The sequence below is a fragment of the Salvia miltiorrhiza genome, unplaced genomic scaffold, assembly GCF_028751815.1.
Source record: "Salvia miltiorrhiza cultivar Shanhuang (shh) unplaced genomic scaffold, IMPLAD_Smil_shh fragScaff_scaffold_173, whole genome shotgun sequence".
NCBI lineage: Eukaryota > Viridiplantae > Streptophyta > Magnoliopsida > Lamiales > Lamiaceae > Salvia > Salvia miltiorrhiza.
The window spans coordinates 299,778-323,799 of NW_026651437.1; the positions used below are offsets into that span (position 1 = coordinate 299,778).

At 33.5% G+C, this 24,022-nt stretch overlaps 2 protein-coding genes and 1 pseudogene across 2 annotated transcripts; 2 read left to right on the forward strand and 1 right to left on the reverse strand.

Moving 5' to 3' along the window:
- Positions 1–829: 829 nt before the first annotated feature.
- Positions 830–7,443, forward strand: LOC131002673 (receptor kinase-like protein Xa21). Its single transcript, XM_057929143.1, has 5 exons — positions 830–1,533; positions 1,621–1,764; positions 3,069–3,140; positions 4,818–6,818; positions 6,936–7,443. Exons 1-5 carry the CDS (start codon positions 852–854, stop codon positions 7,301–7,303), a joined length of 3,267 nt encoding a protein of 1,088 aa, XP_057785126.1. The 5' UTR covers positions 830–851; the 3' UTR covers positions 7,304–7,443.
- A 3,214-nt stretch (positions 7,444–10,657) lies between these two features.
- On the forward strand, positions 10,658–16,043 carry LOC131002674 (probable LRR receptor-like serine/threonine-protein kinase At3g47570; annotated as a pseudogene).
- Positions 16,044–18,147: 2,104 nt separating this feature from the next.
- LOC131002682 (glucan endo-1,3-beta-glucosidase, acidic-like) lies at positions 18,148–19,701 on the reverse strand. Its single transcript, XM_057929153.1, has 3 exons — positions 19,546–19,701; positions 18,765–19,457; positions 18,148–18,640 (listed from the first exon to the last, which is right to left on the reverse strand). The coding sequence occupies exons 1-3, from the start codon at positions 19,622–19,624 to the stop codon at positions 18,297–18,299; spliced, it is 1,116 nt and encodes a 371-aa protein (XP_057785136.1). The 5' UTR covers positions 19,625–19,701; the 3' UTR covers positions 18,148–18,296.
- Between the last annotated feature and the right edge of the window lie 4,321 nt (positions 19,702–24,022).

Consider the following 24,022-nt stretch of genomic DNA (forward strand, 5'->3'; position numbering starts at 1 on the left):
TCTTAAAGTGGTCTGATTTTGTGGGCTTCTTTGTCAAACTTATTTACCATTTGAATTTTGTCTAATTATGACCAAAATCTAATGAGCAAACTTCGGTACATCCGAATGAATTTAGAGTAATAAATTGCATGCAAGATCTAGCTAATGAGCAAACTTCGGTACATCCGAAACTCTGCATCCAATTTAATTGGAACTCAAATTGAGATCAATAAATTGCAATTGCATATCAATAAACCTAAATGAGAATTAATAATTAAATTTTAATTGGATTTAATTAATTACGATGGATACACATAAATTTTTTGGCAATTGTAAATAAGCGAAAAGCTAGAAATGATGCTAGTTTTAAAGGTCGGGATCGTACCAGAAGTAGATAGTATAATGGAAGGAATCAAATTTGCATCATGAAAGTGGATTTGGTCCGTTTTCTTCTCCTCCTTTGTTTACTCAATTCATGATTAATGTTGTTTTTTGTTTGGGTGTATGATTTGCAGCATCCAACACCAAACTCTAAGGCTCACAACCCTAGCTCGATCATGCATCCGTCCTCCACATCTCCCAAACCATACTTGAAATGCCTTATTGTCACCACTCCCTTAATTAAGTTGAACAAGGAAATCTTGATTGTATGCTCAACTTATCAAGACTTCCACAAATCTTGATGTGTGAACACTTCCCGTAATTAAGTTGAACAAGGAGATTTTGGTAGACTTCAACTTGAAAATGAAGACTCATATTCTTGAGAAGACTTAATATCTCCACTTCATTTAGCTCTCAGCTAGCAACTACTATATATCACGGCTTGTTTCAACTTACCAACCTCATCATTAACAAAACTAAATAGCATTTCTATGGAGACCTCTTTCTTATTTTCTTTCTCTCTCCTGCTTTTAATTTTAACCCTCACCTCATCTGCAACATTATTCGATGAAGACGCTCTACTCGCCTTCAAAAATTCCATCACTTTAGACACAAATGGTGTCTTGAGCAGCAGCTGGCTCGCCAACACCTCCGTCTGTGAGTGGACCGGCGTCTCGTGCGGCACCAAACACCGCAGGGTCACAGCCCTCAATCTCTCCGGCCTCGCGCTCCGGGGAAACCTCGTCCCACATCTCGGAAACCTAACGTTTCTGCGTTCCTTGGACGTCAGCTCCAACAATTTCACGGGCGTCTTACCCTCTCAGCTGTCTAATCTACGCCGTTTGAAGGAAATTAACGCGGGATTTAACAGGCTAAGCGGAGAGATACCCACAGCTATCTTTACAAACATGTCCGCATTGGAAAAGATTGATCTGAATTCTAACAAGCTATCAGGCAAGATCCCGACTGATATATGCAGTAATACTCCCAAACTCAAGACCTTATTTCTCAAACAGAATCAAATTCATGGGAAAATTCCGAGGAATATATACCGATGCACAGAGCTGGAGGAGCTGAGCTTGTCGATGAACCAGTTCCGTGGAGAGATACCAACTGAAATTGGGAATTTAACCATGCTTACGCTTTTATCTATATATCAAAACAATCTCCAAGGTAATTAATTAGTCAATGTATAATAATATTGAAAGGAGCTTTATTCACATTAATTTAATGATATTATTATTTTCCAAATTCTGATAGGAAATATTCCGTCTTCTATCTTCAACATTTCCACGTTGAAATGGATGTACCTCTCCAGCAATAATCTGTGTGGAAGCATCCCCACGAATTTGGAGAATGTAGGTGATCTACAAGAGTTGGAACTTTACAGCAACAACTTAACAGGTACTGCACCAACTTCAACTATATCTATCTCGTCCTTTCTTCTGTTTCCACGTTAAAAATTGAATTTTATTTTAAAATAACTATTCTATTTCACAATTTTATAATAAAATTAGAGTAGTTATAAACTTATAATTGGAATGAAATTTAGTGTCCCACAGTTTTGTGTGTGCTACCTTATCCTACTATTATATTTTTTATTTAAATAATATTTATATTATAAATTATAATTAATTCTTATGTAAAAAATTAATTTTTTTAAAAATTATACTACATCATAAGTTTGAATTTATCAATCTATTAAGTATTAACTAATAAAAGTGAAATTAAATAAAAAATAATTATAAATTCTAATTGCATGAAATAAATCCTAATTAGTAATTATAAAATTAAATTAAAAACATACAAAATTAAAATTGGACAAAAAAATTCTAAGAATATTAAAAAAATTAAAATAAAACACAAAGTGGGATAGGATATGTGGTACGGTAAATATCAAGTGATCATAAATTGTTGCCAAAATATAGGTGTAATTAATTGCTCACTAGTGCCATCTTGTGACATCCTTGAATTATCTATACCTTTCTAAAAACAAATTCACAGGTGATTTAATCATTATCTCGATCCCAGGAACACTATAGTTATAGAACTCACTCTGCATATAAATGTAGATTTTTAGTCGATGCGTTTAGATGAAGTAGCAGTTACGGATTTTCATGAAAAAAAAAAAAAATCACTTTCTTAACTCAATTTGAATATTTCTAATATAATCATAATTTTTTTTCTTAACTAGTCTAATTTCCATAGCCAAATTCTAAATTAAATTTAGGGTGCATTCTCTTTTATAGAAAAGCATAAAAAACATATATTTTTACAATTTCCATTTTAATTATTTACATATTTTGTATAGTGAATAATTTTCTTCACGATGAATGAAAAAAAGAAATTCGGATATCTTATTTTTTTTCCTTATTTTCACTTCAATTCATGATAATACTCCATCTGTCCCATAAGAGTGTGCACCTTTTGTCATTTCGGTACATTTTATAAGAGTGTATTTTTCATTTTTGAACATTATCCCACCACATAAGACTATATAATAAAACAGATCAATTTCTCCACTCACTTAATATTTATTAAAATATGTGCTATAAAAATGATACACGCTCTTAAGGAACACATGGAGTATTATCATGGAATTATATACGACCGTATATGTGTTAAATATTTTGACATCTTTAATTTCAAGCAGGATTCAGTTTGTATGGATTTTTATATGTGATCACTTGGTCAATTTCATAATTTAGGTCTCATACCAAAGCAAATTGGAAACCTCACTTCACTAGTTGAGGTGGATCTTGCTTTGAATAAGTTGGAGGGTATGTTTCTCAACTTATACATTTTTAATTTATTACATATTACAGTATATAATTTCTTGTATGTATTTTGGGATAATTCTTATACTTTATGACTTGACCTTTGATGTGTGTTTCAAAAATATTTACTTTTGAAAATAAAAAAGCAATTAGCCTATTTTTTTCTTTAAAAAAAATTAATAATAATTCTTATTTTTCCATGATGACTCGAACCCCAACAAAAAAAAGTAAATAATTTTATTTAATCTTCAAAAATAGCACGGAAAGGAATTTCTGGAACCGTACGTAATGCTGCATATAGCACAACCAATCTGTTGTTGGAAATTTAGAAAGAAGTTAAACAACTTGTTAGGTTAGTTTCATTAAATCTTCAAACCTAGAACATATAAATGGAATATAAACTACATGATCACGATTTTTTATTTTCTTATCTTATACTCCATTTGTCCATGAAATATGTGTATTGGTGAGTGGAAAATGGCCCCCATGCATAATTAGTGACAATATGTATGTGTAAATATATGAGATTTTAAGGATAAAAGTTAGTAAATTTATGTCTAGATAAGTAGGAAATAATTTGTGGACGAACCAAAAATAAAAATAATAAGATGTTTCATGAGCGAATAAAAGTATCAAATATATAAAGCCCATATATTGCCCTCAAAAAAGAAAAAGCCCTTATAGATTAAGATTAAACTAAGGGAGCGTTTGGTTTGGTGGATGAGACAAATATGATTAATAAAATTGATAAGATTGGGAGAGTGATTAAATATAATCCACCCAACTTTGGGGTGAACACATAAAATATATCTCAATTGCATTATTAGATGCGGGCCGGATTATCAATTACGGGTCCAACTATGCAAACCAAACAACTGATTAAGGTGAATTATTTTATCAGTCATGCAATATCACTCAAACCAAATACCTCCTAAGGGCTAAGGGTTAGTCGCGTGTGGGTCGGACTCAGTTCAAATCTGGTCTAGGCCGGGTTTGACTCGACCCACCCAACATCCTGACCCTGATTCGATCCATACAATTACTTTTATTAAGAATGACTATCACTTTTACAATTTTCACTTTTTATAATATAAATTGTCACCTCTATTTAGAACACTATTATTTTTATGTAGAATAGTTGTTCCTTTTATTCATAAGAGTTCTCACTTTTAATGATAAAAATTGTTACTACTTTTATTTGGAAGATACTGTCATTATTATTATTATTATTCGAAAAATTACTTTCATATATAACTGGTATGAGTTCGAATTTTGAGCTGGACTTCGGATTTGGTCCGGACCGGGTTTGGGCCGACACGACTAGCCCTATTGTCCTTAAATAGCAATAGCAATAGATAAATATAACATATTAATAGATAAATAAAATAGTTTTCCTTCCGTCCCCTAAAACATGTCATATTTCTTTTTAGATCGTCCCACGAAACTTGTTACGTTTTCTTATATGGAATTTTTTTTTTCTTTATTCACATTTTCACTTTTGCACTTACCACATTTAATACATTAAATATTACTTTCTTAAATCCCGTGTCCAAAAGAAACGACTCATGTTTCGCGAGACGGAGAGGGAGTACATCTTATTGCACACTAGTCCCAAATAATGATACATTAAGGCTATACATTGAGTCTTATTCATGAAATTCGAATCATACTTTGGTGTAGGTGAATTGCCAGAAGAGCTTGGTAAGCTAGCATACCTGGAGTCCTTAACGGCATCCTTCAATGATTTGTTAAATGGTAGCATCCCACCTTCCCTTTTCAATATCTCATCACTGCAGATATTAGCTCTTCAACAGAATTTATTTTCTGGCACTCTTCCTCCAAGCATGGGGCGCTCGCTTCTCAATCTCCAAGAGCTTTATTTATATTTCAACAGACTCACCGGAGAAATTCCAACCTCTATCACCAATGCTTCTCAGCTTACTATGCTGGAACTGAACAGAAACTCATTCACTGGCTCCATCCCCGACTTTGGCAATCTGAGGCAGCTTAAAGTCCTTCGCCTTTGGGAAAATGATTTGACAGCAGCTGAATATCCTAATCAGGAACTCACATTTCTCTCTTCTTTAACTAACTGTCGATATTTGATGAACTTGGAAATATCAGATAATCCAGTGATGAATGGTATCCTCCCTGCTTCAGTTGGGAATTTATCTACTTCTCTCGTCACTTTCGCGGCATCTAGCTGCAGCATTAGAGGTGCTATTCCTTCGGAAATTGGAAACTTAAGCAGTTTACAAACTCTGGATTTATCTAGGAATCAATTCACAGGATTCATCCCGACAACATTAGGAGAAGTGAAGCAACTTGGGATATTACATCTTTATGAAAACCAGCTGCAAGGATATATCCCTCTTCATCTTTGCCAAATACTCGGCAATAATTTGGTTGAGCTTGATTTGAGTGGTAATATGCTCACAGGCTCAATACCTGAATGTTTGGGTGGGCTTAAATCCCTTCAAAGAGTCTCTTTGGCCTCAAACAAGCTCAACTTCACACTTCCTTTCAACTTTTTGAATCTTCCACATCTCATACTTCTAAACTTGTCCTCAAACTATCTCAGTGGTAAACTTCCTGATCAAATCGGAAGTTTGACAGCTATCAATAATCTAGACTTGTCTTCTAACAAATTTTTGGGAAACATTCCGAACACGATTGTTGGATGCGAATCACTCGAGTTCCTGTATTTGTCAAATAATATGTTGAATGGATCCATCCCTGAATCTTTGGGCGAGGTTAGAGGCTTGAGGAATCTGGATCTATCCAACAATAAGCTCTCCGGTGTGATACCCGACTCTTTAGAAAAGTTGGCTCTCGAATCTTTTAATGTTTCTTACAACAAATTGCAAGGAAAGATTCCAGATGGGGGTTGCTTCTCCAACTTTAGTGCCGAATCTTTTGTTCAAAACTCTAATCTATGCGGCGCTGCAAGATTTCAAGTGCCACCTTGTCCGAGAAATCATGGAAGATCAAGATCAAAAACAGAATATGTGGTGACTCCCTTCATTGCAGCTGTGATTTTAGAGCTGATCATAGTTTTCTTGATAAAGAGACGCAGACAAAAAAGTGCTCCAGCTTCCACTGACATTTCATCAGTGGGAGTCTCGTGGAAGATCGTCTCAGAGAGAGAACTGACGCAGGGGACGAGTTCGTTTAGTGAGATAAACCTACTTGGAAGAGGGAGCTTTGGTTCAGTGTTCAAAGCAATGCTTGCTAATGAAACTGATGTCGTAGCAGTGAAAGTGTTCAACTTGGAATTGGAAGGAGCGCTCAAGAGCTTTGACATCGAGAGTCGGATACTGAGCACCATTCGACACAGGAACTTGATCAAGATACTCGGGTGTTGCAGCAACGCGCAGTTCAAGGCCTTGATCCTTGCTTACATGCCTAATGGGAGTCTCGAGAAATGGCTGCATTCCGACGTGTATGTTTTGGATGTGATGCGGAGGTTGGACATAGCCATAGACGTCGCTTTGGCCTTGGAATATCTTCACCACAATCACACGTTCACCATTGTGCATTGTGATATAAAGCCGAGCAATGTGCTGCTTGATGAAGATATGACTGCTCATGTTGCCGATTTTGGCATCTCTAAGCTTTTTCAGGATAGGGAAGCTGTGATTCATACTATAACAATGGCAACTATCGGTTATGCAGCACCAGGTAATTTCTAAAATCTTTTATTTCAATCAGGTTAATGTCACTTTATCAAAACCTTCGAAATATTTCAATATCTTGAGACTATTGAAAAATTGATAAACACGTTTGATGTGCGATTAGAGTATGGATCAGAAGGAAAAATATCCACAAACGGGGATGTATATAGCTATGGGATACTATTGTTGGAGATTTTTACGAGTAAGAAGCCAACAAATGATATGTTCAGCGCGGAAATGGGCATAAAGGAGTGGGTGGGCAAAGCATTACAAGAAAATGGGATAAGTGAAGTTGTGGCGCCTGGTTTGCTATCAAGAGAAGATCGCCATTTCTTTGCAACAGAGCAATGTGTGTTGTCTATTTGTCATTTGGCGATGAATTGTTTGGCCCTTTTACCCGAGGAAAGGATCAACATGATGCAAGTAGCAGCTGCATTACAGAAGTTCAAAGTAACATTAGCAGCAGCCAAGAAGAGGCAAAGCAGAATTTGATTATGGATAATACTTATAGCAATAGCCAAAAGTTAGTATATAGATTCGAATTTCTAGTTCTCTAATACATTAAGATATGTACATAGTATCTAATTGGGTTTACATTCCAGAATTTGAAGTACAACTTCAATTTTTCTTAATAAGATCGGTAATGTATCTATACTAATATAAAAAGAGCTTTAGGCACAATATGTGGATTGTCTATTTTACCACTATTATATGTTTTATTTTATGGTTACTTTGCATATTATATATTTATAAGAATATATTAATTCATTAGATATTACGCTAAATCTATGTGATACATATCTATAGCTATTGATGAGGCTTATAAATAAATATATATATCCAATAAATTATGAAATGAATTAATAATTTTGCTAAAAAAATATTGTAAAAGATAATAGAATTAATCAGATCAAATTATTAATTAAAAAGTTAAATACTATAAATATTAGTATATTTTTATTTAATCAAAAAAATAACATTAATTATGCATACAACCACGTACACTCTTTCTGCTAGTGATAAGAAGAAAGAGCTAGTGATAAGAAGTAGCGGCAATCTACAATTTAATTGGCCCAATTCATAAAATTATCTTTTTCGAAAACCCTAAAATATACCTTTTCTTTCCAAAAGAACCTATTTTCTGAGCCCTTATTGTTTAACGAGAAGCACCATTATTGTAGTAATCACATTGTAAACCTTTCATTTCATAACGTCACATCATATATGTTATAGTAATTGTGGACTGTGTAACTAAAGTCCCACTGGATGTAATTTTGAGTTTACAGTAGGTCTTCTATACGGACATCGGTACGATGTGGACACATACAATCAAACTCTAAGAGTACGTTATCTTTGGTTGTAAATTTATCCCTTCAAAAATGGTGTGATAATATTATCCATCATTTATAGTGTAAATGATGAATGAGTAAGGATCAAGTATGAAATGTGGGAAAAGAAAGAAATGATTTAAAAGGTGAAATTTTGTTTATCTTTCTTTTTTCCATGATAAATTTACAACCAATAGGACACTTATAATTACTAGTAGAAAGAGTGTACGTACGCATCATACGCGTAATTAATCAATGTTATTTTATTTGATAAAAGCAAAAAATATTAATATAATATCTACTATATTGAAACATTTTTTATCCACGAAATATCACATTTTACATTTTCTTCTATATTTACGTATAAATTGTACCTTTATTCTAATTTTTACTTAATAATGTACCTTCATTCTATTTTTTTTTTTTTTGAGGCACCATTCTATTTTTTCATACTAACACAATCCCTAATAATTATACCTTTATTTCATTTACAATAACTTTAACAACTTTATTAAAATAAAACTCATGTCTAGCACACAATGAGACTTTTTTAGTGGATAAAATGAGTAATATTCTTGATGCATTTCTTGTTACTGCGATTGTTGCTTATGTTTAAGAAGAAAAAATAACAATAAAGACCAACGACCATTATGTTTATACAAAAACGATCGTAGCTTTTAAAAAACGGTCATTAATTGTTGTGTTTATACAAAGAACGATCATAACTTAAAATAAAGCTAATATATATTTAGCGCCCGCACGGTCGTTAACAAATAATAATTAAATAAAATAAATATAATAATCATTATTGTACGATCTAGTTTAAAAAAATTTAAAATAACGAGTGTGTTTCCGGTCGTAGAATAAGCTAAAAAAATAAAAAATAAATCAATTGTTAATAAGAAAAATTTTGATCGTTAACGTAGAAAAAAAAAAAGAAAAAGACGAACGTCGCACAATGATCGTTAATGCCGTCTACTTTACGATCAAAATTTTCGATCGTAATCCGGTGAAGCCCCACAGCAGGAAAAGGACGATCACATGATTTTTCCATTAATTATGTGAACAACTTTGCTTCGTACACACAGCGAAAAGTCACATGAAGTTTTTTGATAGATTAGCCATGGACTTCAAGGAAAATAATTTAGGTATCAACTATCTCGTATAAGTCAGTATATTTCCTGAAGGTTCTGTTTTCGAATATTACGGTTTTATCTCAAAAAAAGAAAGAATGTTACGGTTATTAAGACTATGGCCAAAAAATACACAAATTTTGAAAAAAATTGTAGTTTTCACTTGAGCTTTTAATTAAGCCAAAAAATTCTTGAATTTATTTTTTTATTGTAATTTTCACATAAGTTTGACTTTCGAGGAAATTAGAGCTTAGTTGGCAGTTGGAAGTTCACCTGATGTTGGTCTAACTTCTAATAATGGGGATGAGTATTTAAAAGCTCAGAGGTCTAAGAAGATAAAAATTAATATATTTGACTTAATTAATTTTCATTGTCAATTAAGCTATAATTTCGTTGAAAGTCAAACTTACGTGAAAATTGTAACAAAAATATAAATTCATATATATTTTTTTACTTAATTAAAAGTTCAGGTGCAAATTGCAGTTTTTTTCAAAGTTCGTTTATTTTTTGGCCACAACCCCGTTATTAATTAAGAAACGCTTCAAATGACTAATAATTTCATGACAAGATTAAAAGAATATTGGGTGTAAAACAAATATTGAAATAGTATGTTGTGATTGTAAGGTTAGAGGGTACGTAGTATATAATTTAATGTCTGAGATCATACTTAAACTTATAATATGATTGTAACCCTAAAACACCACTTAATTAAGATCGAATGAAGAACTTTAATTAAGCAAAGTATAATTATTTCATATACATAGGTACTTGGTGTTTCAACTGATCAGTGAGAAGGGATAGAGCCAGAATTAATATATCATGGTGGAAAACGTAAAATTAAAAAATTCGGCTACAAGTGTGCTAAAATGATTTTTTACGAAAAAAATTGTAAGTTTTATAATTTAAAAACCAAAAGAATTTCGATGGGGAGTTAGAGCTCACTGCAGCTCCCTCTGCTGGCTCCACCAATGTGCGTGAAGCTAATTACAGAGTAAAAAACATTGATATCCCTTTTAAAAGAAAACGCATTGATTTCACCTTTTAAAAAATTTAAAAAACATTGACTTCAAAGTCTTCAGACTCGTACAAAATAATTTAGTTTATTTCTTTTTCTCGTTTTGTTTTCAGAGATACAATCATGTAGTCTATTCTTTTCCAACTATGACAAAAAGGATAACAACAATATGGACGGATGAATATTGGGCTCCCTCAATTTAATTTTCGTCTTAATTAGTATACTTGCTAATCATTTTCTTTTTCCTCGAAAAATGATAATGTATATAGACGCACGGAGATCATAAGGTAAGTTTAACTCAAAAATACATTATGTGATTTTAGACTGTTTTCTCATTATTTTAAATTTTTTTGGATTTGTACCATATATTATGCATTATATTCTGAGAGAATTTAGAAAATAATGTGACAAAATATCTCCACTTCGTTTAGCTCTCAGCAACTACTATATATTACTCTCCAAAGCATGTTTCAGCTTACCAACCTCATCATTAACAAAACTAAATTGCTATTTACTACCATTTCTATGGAGACCTCTTTCTTATTTTCTTTTCATCTCATAATTTTAATTTTAAAAATCTCTTTATTCACCCTGAGCTCATCTGCAACATTATTCGGTTTCACCACTGATGAAGATGCTCTACTCGCCTTCAAAAATTCCGTCACTTTAGACACAAATGGTGTCTTGAGCAGCAACAACACCTCCGTCTGTGAGTGGACCGGCGTCTCATGCGGCACCAAACACCGGAGGGTGACAGCCCTCAGTCTCTCCGGCCTCGCGCTCCGGGGAAACCTCGTCCCACATCTCGGAAACCTAACGTTTCTCCAGTCCTTGGACGTTAGCTCCAATAATTTCACGGGCGCCTTACCCACTGAGCTGTCTAAACTGCGCCGTTTGAAGGAAATAAGCGCGGGATTTAACGACCTCACTGGAGAAATACCGAGAGCTATATTTACAAACATATCTGAATTGGAAGAGATTGATCTGAGATCTAACAAGCTCTCAGGCGAGCTCCCCACTGATATATGCAGTAATACTCCCAAACTCAAGAGATTATTTCTTAGTAATAATCAAATTAATGGAAAAATCCCAACGAGTGTATACAAGTGCAGAGAGATGGAGGATCTGCGATTATCCTTTAATCAATTCAATGGCAACATACCACCTGAGATTGGGAACTTGACCATGCTTACTACTTTGAGTCTAAAATCCAACAACCTTCAAGGTATGATCGGTTCTAAGCTTATAATATGCGTATAATTTTATTTCAAGGGACTTTTATATATATATATATCTAAGAATGTTAAGCGTTTCAACAGGAGATATTCCGTCTTCTATCTTCAACAGTTCTGTGTTGGAATATGTGGACCTCTTCAACAACAGTTTGTCTGGAAGTATCCCAGTTTTCTACAATTCACCCAATCTTGAAGAGTTGTATCTTAACTCCAACAACCTCACTGGTATGTTTAACACTAATTTCAACTCTCAAATTGTTTGTACCATATATATCAGATGATGCAGATACAGAAGTGTTTAATTTGACTGGTGCGCAATTTCCAGGAGGCATACCAGAGGAAATTGGATCTCTCACTTCCTTGCAGTATCTAACACTTTCTAACAACATCTTGACAGGTAAGATTAACATGTTTGCCCTGTTCATTAGATGAAAAATATAATTAATTTGAGCATTTGGTTAATCAAGGAGCAATCGTTAATTGTTTCATTCTACTTCTTAGGTACCATACCAAAGCAAGTCGGGAACCTTACTTCAATAAAAGAGCAAAGCAAGTCGGGAACCTTACTTCAATAAAAGAGCTAGACCTTGCTTCTAACAAGCTGACGGGTATGTTTAGTTAATAGTTACTGGTGTATTATATCTTTATTACAATCTTTTAATTAAACCATAGTATATTCTTAATTTTACTTATTTGTGTCATCATATAAATGTCCAACCGTTATCCTTCATATGAGTAATTTAAATAAAGATTATCTATATATCCTTTATTTATAGTAATTAATTTAAGGACTATACTGTAATATCAACTAGCTGTTATAAACATGAAATGAATGTTAAATGCATTCCTTGGAGTTTATTTTTTAAAGTCATTGTCTTACAAGCAAATTGCATGCAACATTTGCTAGTACTTTGCCTACAAATTATGTACTTTTTTCAATTCCTTTTCAACAAACTTTACTCAATCAAGTTGAATCATATATACACTGTATAATAGGTGAGTTGCCGGAAGAGTTTGGTAATCTATCAAGCCTTGAGGTTTTTGCAGCGCCTTTCAATGATTTCTTATCCGGTTCCATCCCACCTTCCCTTTTCAATATCTCATCACTGCAGATATTAGCTCTTCAACAGAATTTATTTTCTGGCACTCTTCCTCCAAGCATGGGGCGCTCGCTTCTCAATCTCCACGAGCTTTATTTATATTTCAACAGACTCACCGGAGAAATTCCAACCTCTATCACCAATGCTTCTCAGCTTACTATGCTGGAACTGAACAGAAACTCATTCACTGGCTCCATCCCCGACTTTGGCAATCTGAGGCAGCTTAAAGTCCTCCGCCTTTGGGAAAATGATTTGACAGCAGCTGAATCTCCTAATCAGGAACTCACATTTCTCTCTTCTTTAACTAACTGTCGAGATTTGATGAACTTGGAAATATCAGATAATCCAGTGATGAATGGTATCCTCCCTGCTTCAGTTGGGAATTTATCTACTTCTCTCATCACTTTCGCGGCATCTAGCTGCAGCATTAGAGGTGCTATTCCTTCGGAAATTGGAAACTTAAGCAGTTTACAAACTCTGGATTTATCTAGGAATCAATTCACAGGATTCATCCCGACAACAATGGGAAAATTGAAGCAAGTCGTGAAGTTATATCTCGATTCTAACCAGTTGCAAGGATATATCCCTCGTGATCTTTGCGAAATCAGTAATTTGGGGCATTTGTATTTGAGTAGTAATATGCTTACTGGTCCAATACCTGAAGTCTCATGGGGGAAATTAAATCGCTAAGAGAAGTCTCATTCGCCTCAACTAAGCTGAATTCGAGCCTGCCTTGGGAGTTGTTTAATCTTGCAGATCTCATAATTCTGGACTTGTCTTCCAACAATTTGAGAGGCCAGCTTCCGTATCAGATTGGAAGGTTGAAGGCTATCAACCAGCTTAACTTGTCATTTAACCAGTTTTCTGGTGATATTCCAAGCTCGATCTCCGGCTGTGAATCGCTGCAGTTCCTCTCTCTCTCAAACAATATGCTTAGCGGATCAATCCCTCAATCTTTCGAGAAGATAAGAGGCTTGAGCAGTTTGGATCTATCCGAGAATAATCTATCAGGTGTCATACCCAAATCCTTAGAAACTCTTGATCTTCATGACTTCAATGTGTCATATAACCAATTGGAAGGGGAGATTCCAAACAAGGGCTGTTTCGCTAACTTCACTGCTGAATCTTTCTCTCACAACTCTGCTCTCTGTGGCGCAGCAAGATTTCAGGTGCCGCCTTGCAAGGATAATCATGGAAGATCAAGCTCTGAAACAGTTTCCATGATAATGAAGTATGTTTTTCCCCCCTTCATTGCAGTTGTAATTTTGGTGCTGATCATAGTTTTCCTGATAAAGAGACGCAAACAGAAAGAAACACCAGATGCAGAAGCAGCTGACGTTTCATCTGTGGGAGTCTCGTGGAAGATCGTCTCAGAGAGAGAACTCACGCAGGGGACGAGTTCTTTCAGTGAGATAAACCTACTCGGGAAGGGAGGCTTCGGCTCGGTGTTCAAAGCGAAGCTCAGTGATGGAGCAGACGTCGCGGTGAAAGTGTTCAACCTGCAGGTCAAAGGCGCCGCCAAGAGCTTTGAATCAGAGAGTCGGATATTGAGCAGCGCCCGCCATAGAAACTTGGTGAGGATACTCGGCTGCTGCAGCAACACAGAGTTCAAAGCCTTGGTTCTCGAGTATATGCCGAATGGATGCTTGATGCAATGGCTGCATTCTGATAAATTTGTTCTGGATATGGTGGAGAGGTTGAACATCGCAATAGATGTCGCGTTAGCCTTGGAATACCTTCATCATCATCATACATTCGTTGTTGTTCACTGTGATTTAAAGCCGAGCAATGTGTTGCTTGATGAAGACATGACTGCTCGTGTAACCGATTTTGGCATTTCCAAGATCTTTGATGAAGGCGAGGCCGCCATTCACACGATAAGCATGGCAACAATTGGTTATGCAGCCAGTGGCGGAGCCAGGATTTTTTTTGGGGGGGGGCTGAACTGTTACGGGGGTTCGGGGGCGGTAGCCCCCGAAATTTTTTTTTTTGGGGCATTCAATACATTTTAGACATTTTTTACTAAATTACAAATATAATAATAATAATAACAACATTTTCATAGATAATATAGTTCAAAACATTTACTAAAATATTTTTTGGGGGCATTCAATACATTTTAGACATTTTTTACTAAATTACAAATATAATAATAATAATAATAACAACATTTTCATAGATAATATAGTTCAAAACATTTACTAAAATTTTTTTTGGGGGCATTCAATACATTTTAGACATTTTTTTACTAAAATACAAATATAATAATAATAATAACAACATTTTCATAGATAATATAGTTCAAAACATTTACTAAATTTTTTTTTGGGGCATTCAATACATTTTAGACATTTTTTTACTAAAATACAAATATAATAATATTAATAACAACATTTTCATAGATAATATAGTTCAAAACATTTACTAAATTTTTTTTTGGGGCATTCAATACATTTTAGACATTTTTTTACTAAAATACAAATATAATAATATTAATAACAACATTTTCATAGATAATATAGTTCAAAACATTTACTAAATTTTTTTTGGGGGCATTCAATACATTTTAGACATTTTTTACTAAAATAATAATAATAATAATAATAATAATAATAATAATAATAATAATAATAATAATAACAACAACAACATTTTCATAGATAATATAGTTCAAAACATTTACTAAAATTTTTTTTGGGGGCATTCAATACATTTAGGCATTTTTTACTAAAATACAAATATAATAATAATAATAATAACATTTTCATAGATAATATAGTTCAACATTTACTAAATTTTTTTTTGGGGCATTCAATACATTTTAGACATTTTTTTACTAAAATACAAATATAATAACAATAATAACAACATTTTTAGACATATAATAAATTTTTTTTTTTTTTTCAAAATTTGGGTGGGGCTCTAGCCCCCCCTAGCCCCCCTGGCTCCGCCCCTGTATGCAGCACCAGGTTCTGTATATTTGAACTTCCGTCAGATTTTTATTTTTTTTTAATTGCAGTATTATATTAATTTGATGGAAATGAAACAATTATGTGTAGAGTTAGCATCAGAAGGAAAGATATCGACGAGTGGGGACGTATACAGCTACGGAATACTGTTGTTGGAGATATTTACGAGTAAGAGACCAACAAATGATATGTTTGGCGCGGAAATGAGCATAAAGGAATGGGTGGGTAAGGCATTACAAGAAGATAGGATAAGTGAAGTTGTGGCGCCTGGCTTGCTATCAACAGAAGATCCGCATTTCTATGCAAAGGAGCAATGCGTATTATCTATTTTTGATTTGGCGATGAAATGTTTAGCCTTTTTGCCCGAGGAAAGGATCAACATGATGGAAGTCGTGGCTGCTCTGCACAAGTTCAAAGTTACAACCAAGAAGAAACATAGCATATCTGGATAAGTGATGATCGATGCATGATTAATCCGAGTTTCCCAGTTTAATGTTGTACTATGTCTTAGCTATATGATTGTATACATTCGCATACCATAATTATGTGTGTGTTTATACGTAAACAGGTGACATGTATCCAATACGAGTCTGTCACGATTTTGTATCTTTATCGGGTCAATCTAATAAGGATACAAATCCGATAAAATTTGATAATAACCTATTAATTAATTTCGTGAGTATTTGTATTGGGTTATGGTATCATGTCAAAAATTTCCAACTCTGTTAAATGGCCTAGAAAATACTTCCCTTATAAAAGTGATGTATTCATGCTACAAGATAATTATTGATCTGTTTTTTCGACAAAAATCTTAAATTTGTCGGCGAAGTGAGATTGTGAGAATAAAATACTCTCTCCCTCCGCCAAAAGTATTCCACAATTACTATATTTGGCGTCCGCAAAAAGTATTCCACTTTCCTTTTTAAGTCATGGTCCCACCATCCACCTTTATATTTTATCTTTACAAACACTCTTTATTTACAAAAAAAGCCACCCAAAATTCAATTTCAACCACACATCTCATAAAGTGGTGGGACCCTTTCTCCACTACATCAACATCATCTCCAATTTTATTAAACTCCGTGCCCAGCCAAAGTGGAATACTTTTGGCGGACGGAGGGAGTAGCATTTTTCATATTTTGAAATGACAGATAGCCATAAAGATTAAAATAAAAAATAAAAATTCGACATGTCATTTACGAATCTATATTTATATTAATATAAAAAATGTCTTGGACACAAAATATAGATTGTCTATTATATCCTTATCACAATATTTTATTTCAAGGATAACTTTGTAATTTATACTCCCTCCATCCACGATATCGTTTCCATTTTTATCATTTTGATCCGTTCATAATATCATTTTTACTTTCATTTAGTATGGTCCACATAACACTTTATTTTAATTTCCTCCATACATTTATAGTGGGACCCAAACTCCACTCACACCAATACCCACTATTATCAACTAGTATTATCCATCATTTTCTTAAAACTCGTGCTGTCTATAATGTGGAAACAATATTGTGGACGGATGGAGTACATTATATATTTATAAGAATATATTAATTCATTAAATATTACACTTATAACTTGATCTCATGCGATCATTATTTTAATTTTTCATTATTAAAATCAAATATATTTATAACCATTCAATAAGAAACGTGAATTCACTAATTATAACTAAATTAAATAGTCTTTAACATTAAAATAGGCATAAAAAAAACAAGAATGAATATGTTAAAAAAAACACAAGAATTAAAATAGGCATAAAAATTAAATACTAGTCTTTAACATTAAAATCGAATTCAATAAAGAGTAGGATTGTTTAAACTCTCAACAACTAAAAGACAAGAAAATATTAACAAACTAATCAATATCATTAGAACTACCCCTATTGTAATTTTTACCCCATTCAAAACAACTTTATCAACTTTCTTAGTACTCGTGCCGGCATCCAAATGGGGCACTTTTTCGTGGACGGAGGGAGTACTATTTGTGGTTTGGCTTCACTTAATCCCAAAAATATTATAACAATATATTAGTAATTCATTAAAATATATCTTTGATTTTATTTCATTTTTTATATTAATAAAAATTACTATATATTGTGAAATTTAATATAATTATTCAACTCTAATAATTTATTAATATGAAATTTATGGATTGTATGCAAGGCACACATTCTTTGCTAGAAAAATAATGTATTTTAATTAGGCCAATAACAAATAACACGTACAACTTACGTTCTATCTACTAGTTCACTAAAAGAATGGCAAATAAGTATCTTTGATACAAAGTGATTATTTTTTTCAGATCTATTTTCTATTTTTATATTAGTAAAGTTGCTAGTTTATATATATCTTAATTAGTAACGTTAATAATTATAAACTCCATATATATTATCAAAACAAGTCTTTTATTTGATAGACAAAAACTTTAGAGATTTAATGGTGGACAGAAATTTAAAATATTTGGACTTAACTAATTAGCTACAGCCAACACAATTACACTACAAACTCCATAACTCTATATTATCAAAACAAGATATTTTCTCACAAACAAGTAAATTTAGTACGAACTGCATTAATTTCCGACAAGAACTTTGATCAAACAATTAAAGGGCGACCATTGAGCCAACACTCCTTATTCCAAACCACACATGATTTACAATCACCCAAAATTCAAAACCACCATAGCTAGTAAAAACAGAGTTTGTATTTAGGTTTCCCGCTGGGCAGAAAAATTCCGAAATGCTTCTCGCTCTCGTCGCCCGGCTTCTCATTCTCATCAAACATAGCAAATATGTAGGTCTCTATCGGCTGCCCCGGCCGCATCGGCGTTCCCTTCTTCACAATTCGCATCAAATTGTTGTTGTAGATTCTCGCATTCTCCACGGTGCTCGGACCACTCCCGTCGTCGCCGACGCTCATTTTCTTGCCTCCCTCCTTTGACGAAAAGCCAGTCTCCGACACCGCCACGCGCACGTTCCGCTCCGCCTCCTTTGACGGAATGCCTCTGAGCTTTTGATGCAGGGAAGCACCTAATCCGTTGATTAAGATTAACATAAAACCAAAAAAGAAGACACATAAAGAAATCTCATATATATATATATAGAATAACTAAAGAGGTCAAGTGCCTTAAACTAAAGCAAAAAACAAAGAGACCTATATCATTCTTCATGAGCTTGTCGATGGCCGCGTACACGGCGTCCACCTGCGCATAGAAGAGATTATCGTAGTAAACATCGCCGATGCAAATTCCGCTGTTGGGCTGCAGGAGCGCGTACTGCAGGGGTACATGCACCGGGTCGCCCCTGTAGGCGAAGTAAGGATACACGCTGGCGAGCAGCGGCGACCGCGTCTCCGCCAGGAATTCCAGGATCGGCTTTATGTACCGCACCTCGGCTGCCTTGAACGTGCCGTTTTCTGGCGGGTACGAGTTTTCGATGAGATTGAAGTTGATTGACGTGGAGATGCTTATCCGGTCTCCGAGGCCGGCTTCGCAGACGGCGGCTTGGAGATTCCGCATCGCGCCGTAGACGTATTGCGCTAACGTGGAGTTGGGCTCGATCTCGTTCCCGGCTGTGATGTATCGGAATTGGACGTTGGGGTAGCGCGTTATGTTGCCCTGGACCCAAGCTTTGGCGTTGCTTGGGCGGCTTGCGAGGTGGGGGAGATCCTGGTTGGGCACGCCCAGCATGAGCTCGATGCCGGAGCCGCAGAGGGCGTCCAGAGTGGGCGGGTCGGGGGCGTAGAGCCGCATGCGTTTGATGTTGTTTTCCTTGTATAGAGATACCACTTTTGATGGAGGAGGCAAATTGTTTCCATTCTGTCCGTAGCAGACTCCCACTTGAGCTACTGCATTAATTTATGAATATTGCATACATATCAGAATAGCGCTTGCCAATTTTCGTTAACAAAAAAGAACAGAAAAGAAAAGAAGAACCTGCAGAATCTCGAGAGATTATTGTGAGCAGCCACACAATGACAAGTGTTGACATCAAGTGTTTTGATGTATTAGACATGGAGATCAAGGAAAATATATAATTTAGGATCCAATATTTCTTGAAGGCTCTGTTTTATAGTACTAGATGTTAGGAGATTATGTATAAGGATAAAAATATCAGTGTGATTTTAATTTCTTTTTACTGGCCCTCAGTTATTTTTGTCAAATTTATATCTTTATTAAGAAAGAATAGCAAATATATATGGATACAAAATTGATAAGTCATCTTCAATTATGAAAAGTAGTCATTATATTATATTGAGAGTTAAGTAGTAATTACATTCCTAATATTTATAGCGAAAAATAAATAGGTTTATAATGTTATGTTTTGTGCAATTAGATATCCTTAATGTTTATAAATTGAAGCAAATAGATCTCTAACTTTCACAAATTGGGGCAAATATGTTCCTCCATGTAACAAATGTGAATATTAGAGACATGTTTTATTTTTAGTGTAAACGTCCGGAATATTTTAATCTATATACACATTTACGGTTAGATACAAATTATAACTACTTTTTTCTGTAAATTTATATATAGATAACCTTTAGGGGACGTTTTTTTAATTATTAAAAAAAAATCTTTCGAGGGCGTTTACTTTGAAGGATTAACCTTGATACATAAAAAGAATAAGGCTAGTCTCTTGTTTACTTTGATAGATTGAAACTTTGGGATATCCCAAAGTTCTTGATTATTTTTATCATTTAAGCTATTTTTGTTAATTTTTATCACATTGAAAGAGTGTGATTGGAGAAATCCTATCCTTAAATATAAAAATACTCAATTATGTATCTTATCAATCATGCAAAGTAAACGTCCCCTTAATAAAAATTATTTAAAAATGACTGGGACTGCCGTTCGCGACGATTTAACAATTACATGAACAATATATGTTCACTTAACTATTAATCGAAATCACAAACGCATCTTTTTTGCGCCTTTGTGTTATTCGGGCATCGAAAGGTAATTTAGTAATGTTACTAGTTTTTATATGTTGCACCCTTTCCTTCCTCTATGAAACATCTTCCTCAATTTTTGGATACAATTTAAAAAAAAAATTATTTGTGTATTTAGTGAGTGGAGAAAGGGCCTCATAATTTAGAAAGAACGGAAAAGTCAGTGGGTTTATTTATGGTTTGGAACAAAGATTTCAATTTCAACAATACGAAGAAGGAAGTTGCTAGTAAGGACTTAAGCCTCATAAAAACTGGACTTTCTTCCCAATGCTGCAATTAGGAGCAGTCAGCCGATTACAAGTTTGTATAAATTTTGAGATAAAAACATTAGCACTTACACACAATATAATTTTGTAATTGGGGGCAGTTTTGAACATAGAGATCTTGCAATTTGTAAATTTGTTTGTTAAAACGACAAGTTGTTCCGTTGTGACAAATGTACTATCTACTAGTCATTGTACAAATATGAGTTGTTCTTGATTTCTGTCTGTACAATAAAATGCTCTATAATTTTCTCTTTGTTGTTACAAACATGTATTGGTCTTGTGATAGATGGAGTGGTTAATGCATGAGGCCAAATTTCATAAACCTCTCTCTCCACCTTATATAGCAGCTGGATTCGGAAAGCACGACTCAGTTCATGGAACAGAGAGTGATGAAACATGTTCAAGCGTGGTGAAAGAATTCAATCCCTTTTTGGATTATTCGTCGCCATTAATGACTCAATCTTTGTTTGGAAAAGTGTAGTATAAACTCCATTCGCAGTAATAAATTAGAAGAAGTTTTCTGCTCATTGCCGTGGAGACCTCTGAAGTAGATACAGAGAGAATTGAGTCGGAAATGGACAAGTGTAGTAGGCTGAAGGCTACACAAATTGGAACGAAGGGGAAAGCGGGTTGGGGAAATTGAGCGACTTATGGTAAAACGTAAAATCGCATTACAGCAGCAGTGACAAAGTCTTTGAAAGTTAATTCCCTGCTTACTATCACATAATTAAAGAGAGAATAAATAATAAGGCAAAATATAACTCAATAGGATTCTTAATTAAGCTCTATTAATTATTCTTTTGTTTAATTTTTTTGTGATATGGAATTCCAAAATCTTTCTTTGAGAACTCGTAAGTTTAATTATTCTTTTGTTTATTTTAAAAATATATATATAATTGATTGTAATATTATGGATTATACTAAACTTTTATTTCAAAAAATTGAAAAAAAAAATTATATTCCCTAACTTTGAATTTTTGCCAACCCTAATAATAAATACTCCCTCCGTCCGCAATATCATTTCCACATTGTGGACGGCACGGGTTTTAAGAAAAGTGGTGGATAGTAGTGGAAATGTAGTGAGTGGAGTTTGGATCCCACAATTGTTGTGAGTGGAAGATTGTGGACCCTACTTCTATAAATGGAAGTGGAAACGATATCGCGGACGGACCGAAATGGCAAATGTGGAAACGATATTGCGGACGGAGGGAGTATTCACTAATCAAAGTGAAATTAATTATAAGAATTAATTATATACTCTAGCTAATTGGATGAAAAAAAAAATTAGATAATAATTATAAAATTAAACTAAAGCATATAAAATTAAAATTTAATAAAAAAAAACAATACACAAAATGGAACACCAAATATGACATATTAGATCTCAAGTGTTATACTAGATACGTAGCATGGCTTCGAAAGCTTCAACTCCTATTCGCATATAAAATTAAAATTTAATAAAAAAAAACAATACACAAAATGGAACACCAAATATGACATATTAGATCTCAGGTGTTATAATAGATACGTAGCATGGCTTCGAAAGCTTCAACTCCTATTCGCATATCAATTGTCATCATGAGTCAAATTCAATGACTAGATTTTTTCTTTTACGAGCCCCCCATTGCTGATGCTGTAAGTGTTTTACACTATCACAGATAACGAATCTTCAAAATAATTAAGCAAAATATTACTCCCTCTGTCCGCTAAAAGTATTCCACTTTGGCCAGTGGCGGAGCCAGGATTTTTTTTGGGGGGGGGCTGAACTGTTACGGGGGTTCGGGGGCGGTAGCCCCCGGGAATTTTTTTTTTTGAGCATTCAATACATTTTAGACATTTTTTACTAAAATACAAATATAATAATAATAATAACAACATTTTCATAGATAATATAGTTCAAAACATTTACTAAAATTTTTTTTGGGGGCATTCAATACATTTTAGACATTTTTTTACTAAAATTCAAATATAATAATAATAATAACAACATTTTCATAGATAATATAGTTCAAAACATTTACTAAATTTTTTTTTGGGGGCATTCAATACATTTTAGACATTTTTTTACTAAAATACAAATATAATAATAATAATAACAACAACATTTTCATAGATAATATAGTTCAAAACATTTACTAAAATTTTTTTTGGGGGCATTCAATACATTTTAGACATTTTTTACTAAAATACAAATATAATAATAATAATAATAATAATAATAATAATAATAATAATAATAATAATAATAATAATAATAATAATAATAATAATAATAATAATAATAATAATAACAACAACATTTTCATAGATAATATAGTTCAAAACATTTACTAAAATTTTTTTTGGGGGCATTCAATACATTTAGGCATTTTTTTACTAAAATACAAATATAATAATAATAATAACATTTTCATAGATAATATAGTTCAACATTTACTAAATTTTTTTTAGACATTTTAGACATTTTAGACATTTTTTTACTAAAATACAAATATAATAACAATAATAACAACATTTTTAGACATATAATAAAAATAAAAAAAAAAAAAAAAAAAAAAAAAAAAATCAAAATTTGGGGTGGGGGGCTCTAGCCCCCCCTAGCCCCCCTGGCTCCGCCCCTGACTTTGGCTGAGCACAGAATTTAACAAAATTGGAGATGATGTTGATTTAGTGGAGAAAGGGTCCCATCACTTTATGAGATGTGTGGTTGAGATTGAATTTGGGGTGAGTTTTTTGTAAATAAAGAGTGTTTGTAAGGATAAAATATAAAGGTGGATGGTGGGACCATGACTTAAAAATGAAAGTGGAATACTTTTTGCGGACGCCAAATATAGTAATTATGGAATACTTTTGACGGACAGAGAGAGTACTTGGTATTTTAACAACACTATGGTCATCATTTAAATCATAAATGATTTAAAACAACACTATAACTATCCTTTAAATCACCAGTGATATCCTTAAAATAATACATGAAAAGAAAATTCAATGAAACTATTCCATATTATAAATATAAAATAAATTCAAAAAGTGTGCGCGTGTTGGTCAAGCGGTAAGAGGTTAATGCCTAAGGCTAAAGGTCCTGGGTTTGAGTTTCATGTGGCGCAACCTTTAAATTTTTTTTATTTAATGTATTGTTTATTTATCAAAAAATAAAATAAAATAAAATAAAATAAAAAAAAATACATAATATAT

Excerpts from the sequence above, each read along its gene's own strand:
- LOC131002673 (XM_057929143.1), top strand. The coding sequence starts at position 852 with ATGGAGACCTCTTTCTTATTTTCTTTCTCTCTCCTGCTTTTAATTTTA. Across the intron at positions 1,534-1,620 it reads ATATCAAAACAATCTCCAAG|GAAATATTCCGTCTTCTATC; the intron begins GTAATTAATTAG and ends AAATTCTGATAG. Across the intron at positions 3,141-4,817 it reads TGCTTTGAATAAGTTGGAGG|GTGAATTGCCAGAAGAGCTT; the intron begins GTATGTTTCTCA and ends ACTTTGGTGTAG.
- LOC131002682 (XM_057929153.1), bottom strand. The coding sequence starts at position 19,624 with ATGTCTAATACATCAAAACACTTGATGTCAACACTTGTCATTGTGTGG. Across the intron at positions 19,458-19,545 it reads AATCTCTCGAGATTCTGCAG|TAGCTCAAGTGGGAGTCTGC; the intron begins GTTCTTCTTTTC and ends AAATTAATGCAG. Across the intron at positions 18,641-18,764 it reads GCTCATGAAGAATGATATAG|GTGCTTCCCTGCATCAAAAG; the intron begins GTCTCTTTGTTT and ends TCAACGGATTAG.